Raw genomic sequence first — 12,927 nt, 5'->3', positions numbered from 1 at the left:
CGATCCATCCACTCAATGTTACCATTTATTTTTCTATTCATAATAACGGTACAGATAACAGTTGCCCGATGCGATAGAGTAGCAAATATTACTCTAGAGACATATACCTATTAAATACGTATTTTATTTTACTCTAGTAATCGAATAGCAACTCCTTATCCCCAGGGTATGGGCAGTAGGCCTCCACGCGGTCATCCGAGCCCTCATGAGCCAGGCCAAGCTGGCGGACCGGAGTTTGGCCTGGCTGAAAAATAAATACACCGCGCTGTATTATGAGGACGGCTGCTGCTGTGAGCCGCTCGTCAGTGACGCTATTCGGGTTAGTATTTATTCCAGCAGTTCCGGGTCTAATCAACAAATACATGGTGCTACACTGCGAGGTCAACTTATCATCAGTTAAGTGTGTTTTGCTTAGTGGTTAGCACTCCAGCAGTTCCAGTAGTATTCCAGGTGTAAATAATAAATACATGGCGCTGTATTATGAGGACGGGTGCTGCTGTGAACTGCTCGTCAGTGACGCTATTCGGGTTAGTATTTGATCCAGGAGTTCCAGGTCTAACCAATAAATACACGGTGCTACACTGCGAGGTTAACTTATTGTCAGTTAAGTGTGTTTTGCTTAGTGTTTAGCACTCCAGCAGTTCCAAAAGTATTCCAGGTGTAAATAGTAAAGACATGGCGCTGTACGAGGAAGAGTGCTGCTGCTGCCGGCCTGTGAACCACTTGTTGGTGACGCTACTCGGGTCAGCAAAAAAACTCCAGAATATAAATAATAAATACACAGTATTGTTTTTTATGATGGCGGGTGCTACTATGAGTCTCTCGTAAAGATAAGCACTTACTTCAGTAGGTCCAGGAGTAATCTAGGTGTCCAGGGGCCCATTCCTCGAACGGTATTAGTCTAATATTATTAGTATGTTGCCATGGTAACCCATGTGATTAGACAGTTCGCGGACTAATAATATTAGTCTAATACCGTTCGAGAAATGAGGCCCTGGTTTAACAAATAAATACATGGCGTATTATGAAGCTTGTCAATGTATATTCTTTGCAGGTGTTCGGTGGGCGAGAGTCGACATGCGGCAGTTCGTCACACTCCACACCAGTCAAAGGGGCCTTCACAGATTCACATTCAGACTCCATAAGGAGTTCTGGCATTAAATTTAAGGTGAGGAATTTTTTTGCCGAGTCTAAACTCGTTTAATACTATTTATAAATACTAATAAAATAACTATCCGATTAGCCAATAAAAATACAGTTATAAATTAATGTCAGTCTTCATTAAACAGGCTGATCGTGACAGAGCCCTTAAAATGCAAAAGCGCGCCGTGAGGATTATAACAGGAAAGTGTCACGACCATCCTGCGAAAGAACTATTCAGAGAGTTAAAGATACTTACGCTTCCAAGTGTCTATGTCCTCACTGCGCGCAAGTACATAAGGGCTAATTTACACAACTATATTTCCTCTGCTACAAGAGATAGGAGCTCCCGACGGAGACCCCGTCTAGTTGTTCCACAATGTAAACTTGCAAAATCTAGAAAGTCGCTCGGTGTTATTGGGGCAAAACTGTACAACTCGCTTCCTGCAGAAATGATTGAGTCAAGCGATACAATCTTCAATAAAAGACTAAAAACACTCTTGATCGAACTGGCGTGTTATAACATAGATGACTTTGTCAATAGGAGTGGCTAACCCAACCACACAAAACAACCAAGTACCTACCTATTTGTAAAATGTACTTATAAAATGAATAATTTGTGTTGTTTATTGTACATATTGTAAAATGACATGTAAAATACTTAATTTTTATGAATAAAGTTAAAAAAAAAAAAAAAAAAACACCCGGTAAGATCTCAAGTCAAGACTGAAAAAACTATCAATTATATTCTCAATCAGAACAAAAGTAAGTATTCAAATTCAGTTTTCTTTAACATACGATTGCATTTCAAATTACATTCATGTAGATTTGAATGAATTTATATGGTGATTGTCAAGAATAAATTCTAATATAACATCATAATCCAACAAACACACCAATCACAAAATCACGAACCACACCGTTCGTTGTCGGACGCCGGACCGACATCTCCAGCATCAGTGATTATGCCTCGTAGAGAGGCGAAATACGTGTCGAGTTTTGTACTTTTGGGGGTGGTTTGTTATATTTATTTGCGTACTTATTTTTGCGGTGGGAGGGTGGAAACATTAATTGCATGCAATAAATACGCAAGTACGTATAACGGTTTAACACTTTTTTTAAATACCACGTCGGTAGAAAAAAAAATACGGCCCGCCTGATGGTAAGCAGTGTCCGTAGTCTATAGACGTCTTCAACTTCTTACTCACCGACTGGAACACAACACTATGATATGAGTAAGGGTCTAGTGTTATTTGGCTGCGGTTTTCTGTAAGGTGGAGGTACTTCCCCAGTTGGGCTCTGTTCTAGATCTGGAATGACATCCGCTGTGCTGTGCCCTACCACACAAAGCGAGATGACATTTTGGTTGTAGTTTAAGAACATACCCGGATATACACTAATTAACTAGCACGTTATTACTTCGCGGATTATAGTAATACTTATGTTTTAATTAATATTGATTTCGACAAAGTAACACATGATTCTATATAATTATTTTCTCAGTTATTTAAAATCCGAAAGCTCAAGTTCTTGCAACCTTTAAATTAAATATCAACATAAGAAATCACCAAACAATCTATTACAGACATTGTCGTTTCAATCAAAGCGCTTGAATTTTACAATTTAAATATTAAAATAAACGGTTCTTTTCAGAAAAACAAATCGGCGTCGGAACTGAAGACGAGTTCACCTAAAAGTTACGGTTCAACGCACACCTCAGGAACGAGGAGTGAAGATGAAGTGGTTATACAAGGATCACCACGACATAGGTACATTTTGCTAGATTTATAACAGATACGTCTGCGAGTGCGCAGTCTGTGCAACCCGTGCATTGTTCTTAACCAATTGAGCTACGGAAGCCTACCAAAACCTCTCAAATCTACAATAATATTTTAATATTGTTATGTTTACACGCCTTCTGGGGTGGCGAAAGCGACATGTACCGAAAAAAACACGAAACGTATATTTTTCCTTACTAATATGCGAGTACGAGCGAGATGCATAGAAAGTAAGATATGTAGACGTGAGCGAATATGTCAATATCAAAACTGGTGGTAGCGGTACTAATATACAAAACCATTTGTTGTCCAAGCCGAAACGGAGGTCTTTGCTGTTCGGTCAAAAATAGACTTTCGCTTTCAAAACTCAGCTTTCGGGAAAGCCCCATATCCAAACTTATACGGTATTGACAAAACCCAGACCCTGTTAAAGGTTCCCATTGTTTCAGTTCATACTCAGCAGCGATGAGCCAGCACCACCCGGCTGCACCGCGGCACAGCAGTCTGACCGCCGCAGCCACTAGCATAATGGGTGGTTCCCCTAACAGGAGTAGGTGGGTATTTTGTTCGGTATCCTGCCTTTTCGCCGAAAATTGTATTGCCGAATTTCACTTGCCAACCAACTTTTCGAAGACGTTTCATTTGGCCGAATAAACTTTTACGAAATAATTATTTCGCAACCATTTAATTCCCAACCCCAATGTTGGGAAATGAAAATTGCGTACTAGGTTGGGTTCGGTTGCATTATGTAAACTTAGGAAATGAAATTCGCCCAAATGAAACTTCTGCGAAAAGTTGGTTGGCAAGTGAAATTCGGCAACTCAATTTTCGGCGAAAAGGCAGAGAAACATTTTGTTAATTTAAACCAGTGGTGGGCAAAGTACGGCCCGTGGGTCACCTCCGGCCCGCGAAAGCATTTTATCTGTCCCGCCGGTCCTACGAGAGAAGACTAATTATATGGCCCGTGAATAAAAATACATATTTGCTGCAATTTTTTCCCCTGAAATTTATTAAACTTTCTGGCCCCCTATGAGGAAAATTTGCCCACCACTGATTTAAACATATGGAATGCGTATTGCGCTTCATGTATAGTTGCATCCTTTTGTCGTCAATTACTGAATTACAAAGGTGTCGCCAGTCGCCACCTATACTCTGTATCTTTAGGTATTTAAATATAAGTAAACAAACAATTTGTACATTTTCGGGTAGTTATGACATTTATTAGTTAACCAACCATTTACAAAACCGCCTGGATCTGTCACTGAACGACCTGACTTTAACCTACATTATTTGATCATGTAATGTTTTCATCTACCCTCAACTGGCTTAAGGAGCCATTTGAGGGTAGATTTTGCTTACTTTGATTCAAATACCTATGTTATTAACACAATAAAGTTAAGTTAAGTTTTTGGAGCCAAACAAGCAACGCCTCAAATCTAGAAATCCCTCGTGTAGTATCGCCAAACACCTAATAGATACTCAATTTAATCTAAAACGCGAGTGGGCAAAATCGTGGTATTTGTCAATGGCGGGGAAACTAGGCTCTGAAATTACGCCTGGCTCCAGAATAATGGGTTCGGACCTCTCTAGAAGAGACTGGTGTAGACTTAAAAGACTTCGTACTGGTCACGGTCGATGCGCCTACTACAAACACCGCTGTGGGTGGGTGGATTCTCCGGCCTGCAGCTGCGGTGCGGAAGCCCAAACCATCCAGCACATAATTCAAGACTGCCCTATAACGCGTTATGTCGCCGGTCCTCCCGAAGACCTGATCACCCTGAGCGACGAAGCCATGAAGTGGCTGACTGGTCTATGTGTAGACATTTAATTAATTATATTGTCTCTATTTTTACGATATGTATGCCATACGATTAAATAAATAATAAAAAACTGGGTTTAAAGGTTTTCCTTTTTTTTCAAAATTTGCAATACCTAGGAGAAAATATTATGCTGCAATGATAGACATCAAAATCAAAGTGGTTTGTTAAGATTTACGGCCCTATTCGAAGAATGATTAAGACACGTTTAAGATCTTGGAAAGATCTTTAAAAGATCGATAACTAAACGACATGTCAAAATTGACGTTTATTTCGATCTACGATGTTTCTAACGTCAAAGTGACATTGGTTGATCGAGCTGCTGCTGTCAATTCTACGACATACAAACGATATCTGAGAACTTGTCTAAACCAGAACTTATCGTTATCGTATTTCATTCTTCGAATAGGGTCGTTAGTCAGTGGAAATCGTTTTCTACCGGAATGGAAATTTCATAGAAAAAGTATCGTTATTTCGTTAAGATCGCAAAGCTATTCTTCTCTCTGAAAGGCGTAAACAATCGGCTAGAATTTAAATTATTACTGCGAAGATGACAAGTCTATTAGAAATGAAAGAATTTTCTTTGATTCTAGTTTACGAAGACTGGAAACCAGTGAGAGGTTCTGGGAAAACCTGAAACACCTACGGACGGGGTCCGTGGGGTATGACACTCAACTCGACTTTATGGACTTCGTTGCGCTGTTTCGGAGTTTCAGGTAAAAGTTGAACTAGACAGGATAGTTCTAATAACGATTTTTTTTTACATAGAGTTCTCTATGTAAAAAAAATATTACATTTCCATAAAGTTTTTGTTAGATTAACCGGTTTAGAACAATATAAACCGGTTATCTTCCTATGTTGATGTCTTTGTTTACGCGGCACACCACCAGACCGGCCAGCCGTCTCGTCACTCGTCGAATAAACCGGTTTATTTAGGTTACAACAAAGTTCTTGAAACGTTCGCGTTCTTATGAAAGTTCGGAGTAAAACCGAATGAAACCGATTTTCACCGCTATTTTTAAAACCGGTTCTGAGCCTTGGCACATAGTTTATTTACTGAGTGCCAACCTAGTCCATCCATGGACTTTACTGAAAATCAGCGTCGCGGAGTGTGCCATGTGGGCAATTCCAATTAGCTGACCAAGAGCGGGTTTAAATCCATCAAGCTGTACCCCCATCTTTTTCATTACTTACACAATCAAATTGTTGCACATTGTTGAGATAAATACTTACCTACGCTTTGTACCTAAGGTGGACTACTTACCTTCCCAATATTTATACCTATGAACTGCTGTAAGAAAGTAATGAAATAAACGTATTTGTATTTTTGTATGTGAGCCATGTGGCTCATACCGTGACGCCAAGCTGAGTGAGGACCATTTAGCGCAACTCTTCATTTTGTGTAATTATTTTTAGTAAGTTTTAAGGTTATGTTATACATGCTTTTTCTTTCTTCTAATTAAACCTTTCTTCTGCAGCTTGGTGATGCGATCGGAACTGCGAGATGTGTTCGAACAGCTAGCAGTGCCCCGAGCGCGGTCGCCGCTCCTCGCTGAGAAAAGCAGAAGCTCACCCGAACTGTTCAGAAGTAAAACTGCCTTCAGAACGGGTAAGTTTCCTAACCCCTTCAACGCCACGCCTATTACGTGCGGTGCGTCATCGTAAACTTTGTCGAAATGCACGAAAGTTGGTGCATAGGCAGTATTACTGCAATGTTCTGCCGCCAGAGTGCAGCACTAACACCTTTCGTAAACCATAAAGTAACTCATACATACCGTGCCTTAAACTGTTTTTTGACAAGTTATCACAGATAATAAAATGTGACATTGATGCATCTATGGAAGGTAGAGGTAAAGAACAGAATCTCCTTAGGCAGAACTGTTGCAAAAGTGTCCAGCTGTCAGCTATAAATATAGTTCCAAATCTCTCCAGAGTAGCGCTAGAATAGCTAAGAACCTTGGCGTTATTGACGGAGTGAAGTGCGCTGTCGATGGTTAGATTTTTTTCTCAAGTATTCTAGGTGATGTAGCGCCACGTGTTTATGGTTTTTTGTCGGACTCTTTTTGGTATATGGAGATACTGTTCCTTGCCTCTACCTTCCATAGATGCATCAAAGCGGTTTGTTTACAAGTCTACCATGAAACGAGAATATCGAAATTTAGTTATCTGCCGCTTCATCGCTCAAATATGCAAGAGTGATAGAGAGGTTAGATAACGAAATTTCGATTTTCTTGTCTCAGGGTAGACCCTCAGATTGTGATGGATTGTGGTAGTGGCGCCCTCTATGCAGAGTTTCGCGTAATATTCCCTATGCGAAAGCGCTGCGCGCGTCAGTTGACGTTTTTGTCAAGGGGCTATATTGGCAAGATTGGGGTTAGATTGGTAAAGTCGGCCTATTACTTCGGTTCGGACCCGCAGTCTACAGTCGTTTACCCGATTATATTAGAAAAGCAACTTCCACCGAAGGATTCAAATCTAAACTAAAAAAAGCGGCCAAGTGCGAATCGGACTCGCCCATGAAGGGTTCCGTACCATTTATGACATATTAAAAAAAAACTACTTACTAGATCTCGTTCAAACCAATTTTCGGTGGAAGTTTGCATGGTAATGTATATCATATATTTTTTTTAGATTTTTCATTCTGTTATTTTAGAAGTTACAGGGGGGGGGACACATTTTTTCACTGGAAGTGTCTCTCGCGCAAACTATTCAGTTTAGAAAAAAATTATATTAGAAATCTAAATATCATTTTTGAAGACCTATCCATAGATACCCCACACGTATGGGTTTGATGAAAAAAGATTTTTTGAGTTTCAGTTCTAAGTATGGGGAACCCCCAAAATTTATTGTTTTTTTTCTATGTTTGTGTAAAAACCTTAATGCGGTTCATAGAATACATCTACTTACCAAGTTTGAACAGTATAGCTCTTATAGTTTCGGAAAAAAGTGGCTGTGACATAATCGGACAGACAGACGGACATGACGAATCTATAGGGGTTCCGTTTTTTGCCATTTGGCTACGGAACCCTAAAAAAGTGGGTTACTTTGTTACCACTAGCGATGTTATAATTAATGCAGTTATATTTGTATTTATATTGATTATATTTCCATTAATATTATTTGATATTTTGATAATTATAATAATTAAACTCATTAATGATAAGGTATGTCCACGTCATATACTAGACAAATATTATGTAAAAACGACATGTAACAATTGGTATGAATAAAAAACATTTTTTTTTTCTTTTTTTTTTCTAAAGGCTTCTGCAAACGATTTGCGTTGCATTACGGCATTTGACTGATCGATTGAATTCGATGCACTTCGCTGTCAATTTATAATGCCATTCGTTGTAACGTGAGTACAGGCCTTAAACCATAGAGAAATATAAGTAAAAATAACCGGCCAAGTGCGAGTCGGACTCGCACAGGAAGGGTTCCGTACCATTATCTATAAAAACGGTCACCCATCCAAGTACTGACCCCGCCCGACGTTGCTTAACTTCGGTGATTGGATGAGAACCTCGAGATTGGAAAGAAATATTTATTTTATTCTGTTTTTAGTGTTTGTTATTATAGCTGCAACAAAAATACATAATCTGTAGAAACTTTAACTGGCTAACTATCATAATAATAATAATAATAGGGATGTGACGACCCCATCGCCCGCTGGTTTTACCAGTGCAATCAGTCAACGCAGGGCAGCTTGTGGCGAGCTGTTGGGGAGTAGCGACCTCACGTACCCGAGTGCTCCTGGGGAGTTCTGTTAGCCGCAAGGAGGGTGGGTGGGACAGGATTCTCTGCCTCTGGCTTGCCTTAGCCGGCTGGCCAGAGTGGAGTCGTTAGAGCTATAAGCTCCAGGGGTGGAAGTGAAAAATTGCATAAGACGCGAGTTGGCACAGTGGCTGCTCGCAGCCACTGGGTAGAAAGCGGCGTACACCTCTCGACACCCCTGAGCCCTCACACCGGTGTTGCCCTTGAGCCATCCTAGATGTCGCTTTTTATGGGGGCCCATCTTGTGGGGGCGAGTCACCGTCTGCCGGAAATAAAATTGAATACCGTTTTATTAGGCAGGCGTCCGGTTTTTTATCCCATAGCCCAGTATTTAGTCCATCGCTTTCACCCAATAGCCCAGTTCATTTTAGATTCCATCAACCCTCAAATAGTCCTTACACCCGGGCGGGTGCTGCCATTGCGTGCGTCCCATGACACGGGCAAGGGCAGCATCCGCTAGGTGTACCCCTTACATTTCATTAAAGTGTCAAAAGGGCCTCTACGTGTTGGCTTCGGCTCCGCGCACGCCTCCCAAAGGTCCGGAGCACCATTCTTCCGTGATGGGAAAGACATACAAATAATAATAATAAAATACTTTAATGTGCACTACAAAGAAATATACATGTTACAAACAAAAAAAAAAGGAGATATGTAAGTACCCACAGTAAGTAGGTAACAACAGGCGGACTTATCGCTAAAAAGCGATCTCTTCAGATAGTTCATGAGATACAGCCCGGTGGCAGACGGACGGACGGACGAACGGAGAGCGGAGTCTCAGTAATAGGGTCCCGTTTGACCCTTTGGGTACGGAACCCTAAAAAGAGTGGTAACTCCATACATCAGTTTTCTTACCAACACGCGAGTTATTTCGTAGTCGACATCTAACGTCAAGTAGCAGATTTACCAGGCCGCGTAGCCAACGTGCAAATCGCTTACGCTCCGTAGCGATCGAATCGCAATTGTCACTGTCCCACTAATATGGAAGACGGATAGAGAGACACCAAGCGATTCGTTGTCGAAGCGATAGCGATTGTCACCTTGGCTAGGCCGGGAGTACCGCTACTCAACACCAGATGTCACAAGTGTCGCGACTGACGAAAACTGTATTGCCAGAACAATTTACAACTATTACAAGCAGGAGTTGAATATAAAGTTCCGGTTAATCCGTTTATAATATTAGCTGAAAATTATTGAGCATTGGAGTTTTCGTTCGACGCGACATCTATTGTCATATAGCAGTACTGATAAATTCCGATACTTGACGCTAGATGTCGACTGCGAAATAACTCGTGTTTTGGTAAGAAAACTGATGTATGGAGTTTACCACGCTTTTGTTTCCCAAAGAAACGAGATTTCTTGCCTAACAAGGAAAGTAATCACATGGTATTTCATCTACAGGTCTTTTAACAAGAAACGGATCTCTAGACCTGGAACCGCCTAGCGACAAAGCTGCCAGAAAAAAGGCCTTCGACCTGCTTGCCGCGGCTGCTTTACCAGGTATATATTTTTTTTATACTACGTCGGTGGCAAACAAGCATACGGCCCGCCTGATGGTAAGCAAACTCCGGAGCTTAATGTGGGACTTAGTCAATTTGTGTAATAATGTCCTATATAATAAAAATATATTTATAATAAATAAATAAATAAATATTATAGGACATTATTACACAAATTGACTAAGTCCCACAGTAAGCTCAATAAGGCTTGTATTGAGGGTACTTAGACAACGATATATATATAATATATAAATATTTATAAATACTTAAATACATAGAAAACACCCATGACTCAGGAACAAATATCCATGCTCATCACACGAATAAATGCCCTTACCAGGATTTGAACCCGGGACCATCAGCTTCGTAGGCAGGGTCACTACCCACTAGGCCAAACCGGTCGTCAAACCGGTCGTATTTGGTTCCAAACAACAATTTTTACAATAAACTTATGTTCACAGGAGCCTGCCCAGATGTCGGTGGCCGAGTGCTGTCTCTGCCTACCCTCGGCAAGTTCTGCGAAACCAGACAAAGCGAACCTAAGACTGAACAACAACTTAAGGATATTATTCAGGTGAGACGATTAAGAGGAAATTTTAGTGGTCATTTTTCCGTACCAACGTTCTCGACATTTTCCTCTCTAGATTTTAGCCCTAGATGAATATTACCCGTACCTGTGTCTGTACGGTTTGCTTTGTTATTCTTGTCTATAAGAACTAGGTTACCATAAACAGCGCTAGAAACGGCCAAATAAATGAGCAGTAAACAGACGCCTAGCATACAAAATCGGCGACAATAAACGCAAAAACCAAAACGGTCACAAGGAAAATTTCCAAGAGCACGAATGTGTTCCTAGACGACAGCCCTTATTCTAAATTAAAAACAATAAATAAATAAATAATACATAAATATTATAGGGACATTCTTACACAAATTTTCTAAGTCCCACGGTTAGCCAAGAAGGCTTGTGTTGTGGGTACTCAGACAACGATATATATATAATATACAAATACTTAAATACATCCAAGGAACAAATATCACCACACAAATACCCCTTACTGGAATTCGAACCCAGGACCATCGGCTTCATAGGCAGGGTCACTACGCACTAGGCCGGACCGGTCGTCATACTAGTTTAATACATTTATCTTAGCTTCGCACGGTCATTAGGTAAATGTAATATTATTTCCACAGAGGCACGAGCCAGACCCTACTCTACGTGCCGAGAACTGCCTCTCTTTCGAGGGCTTTGTCCGTTTCCTGACTGACAAGGATAACTATGCGTTCGTTCCAGAACAGAGGAGGAATAATTTTGCTCAGTAAGTACCTTTTAAACTCTTTACATCGTAAGTAAAAACGTCACCGTCACGTCAAGGTAACGTGCGCGAGCAAGCTACGAAGCGAATAAACTTTACTTGGAATTGTCCGCTATAACACCTATAAATAGTTGTCCTTGGCGCTCTCTGTATCTTTAGGTATTTAACCTTTAAACGCCAAAGACCACTAAAACGGTCATCGTCTGTCGTGCCCGCGACGCCAATGACCATTAAAAAGGCTATGGCGGACGTTGTCAAAGCGACTTTCCTACTGTCAGTTAAGCTTCATATTCGCTCTTCATCAGTTAACTTTTTGGCGTCCATGGCATTTCTTGACACGTGTGGAAAAGCGTTGAAAAGGTTAAATAAAAGTAAACAGTTTGTAAATTTTCGGGTAGATATAACATTTAATCATTAACCAACCAAGTACAAGACCGCCTGGATCTGTCACTGAACGACCTGACTTTAACCTACATTATTTGATCATGTAACGTTTTCATCTACCCTCAACTGACTCGAGGAGCCATTTGAGGGTAGATTTTGTTTACTTTTATTTAAATACCTATACAGAGTATAGTAACGACGATTTTAGGTGTTCCTGGCGTTCCAAAGGTTAAAGTGACTATGTTAATGCATTTTATTTTGGATTTCTTGTTCAAACAATGTTCATTTTACAAGCCTTTATTTAACTTGCCCTGTGTATGGGACAAATCTTGCAAGTTAAATTTGACCCACTTCCCGGTTTGCTATGAAGGTGAAAATTTGCATATTATAAGTCGGGTGACAATGCAATATTATAGTACCATCAAGCTGATCTGATGATGGAGACAGGAGGTAGCCATAGGAACTCTGCGATATAATATTCAACCTAATTGTGTTTGGGATTTTTAGAATTGTCTCGATTAGTTGCCTGTGGAAAAAAAAGTACAATCAGCTATAAAAGCTTGTACCAAAAATGTTTTTTTTGTCAAAAACTTATATAGGGTTCCGTACCTCAAACGGACCTTTATAGGATCACTGTGTCGTCCCTCCGTCTGTCTGTCAAGATTATCTCGGGAACGCGTGGAGATTAGGTGTTGTATTCATCGTTCTTATTTTTGTCTGCAGAAAACCTTCAGAAGACGAAGACCAAAGCCGAGAGCAAGCCAAAGAGATGTCGGGGCCGCTAAGCCAGTACTACATCGCTAGCAGCCACAATACCTACTTAACTGGACACCAGCTTAAAGGAGAGTCGTCGGTCGAGTTATATAGCCAGGTTAGTGTAGCTTCTAGCGTTTAGAACTCTACGAGTACAAGGTGCCCGCGAGGAAACGGAAAATCACGTATTCCTGAGGCCATAAGAAGGAAAAAAATCTTATACAAATTTAAGTCAATTCAGGCTTTTTACTTTTAGTATGTTTTTATACATTTTATAAATGTATGTTCTTGAAAAATGTATGGATTAATATGAATTTGTACCTACATTTTTTTTCGTAAAAACTAGTCCATTCAAAGTGTTTCTTGTCACTTTGATTTTGATATCTGTCAATAAGGACGTCTAAACTAGGTCCCATAGTGGCGACATCGCTATAGGGAGCGTGCATGAACTGTAGGAGGCAGCACAGGA

General features: G+C 40.5%; 1 protein-coding gene across 1 annotated transcript in view; it reads left to right on the top strand.

The window, feature by feature from the left end:
* Positions 1-12,927, top strand: part of LOC133531369 (1-phosphatidylinositol 4,5-bisphosphate phosphodiesterase epsilon-1-like) — a 208,189-nt gene that overhangs the window by 130,371 nt on the left and 64,891 nt on the right. The window contains exons 13-22 of the mRNA XM_061869533.1: positions 166-319; positions 1,055-1,168; positions 2,794-2,909; positions 3,368-3,472; positions 5,329-5,451; positions 6,214-6,344; positions 9,908-10,006; positions 10,467-10,579; positions 11,200-11,324; positions 12,429-12,576. Of these exons, the coding sequence (XP_061725517.1) occupies positions 166-319; positions 1,055-1,168; positions 2,794-2,909; positions 3,368-3,472; positions 5,329-5,451; positions 6,214-6,344; positions 9,908-10,006; positions 10,467-10,579; positions 11,200-11,324; positions 12,429-12,576 (1,228 nt within the window). The remainder of the gene's footprint in view (positions 1-165; positions 320-1,054; positions 1,169-2,793; positions 2,910-3,367; positions 3,473-5,328; positions 5,452-6,213; positions 6,345-9,907; positions 10,007-10,466; positions 10,580-11,199; positions 11,325-12,428; positions 12,577-12,927) is intronic.

Source organism: Cydia pomonella, chromosome 25 (genome assembly GCF_033807575.1).
Source record: "Cydia pomonella isolate Wapato2018A chromosome 25, ilCydPomo1, whole genome shotgun sequence".
NCBI lineage: Eukaryota > Metazoa > Arthropoda > Insecta > Lepidoptera > Tortricidae > Cydia > Cydia pomonella.
The sequence above is the reverse complement of the archived record's forward strand: the minus strand, read 5'-3'. Positions and strand labels throughout refer to the sequence as shown.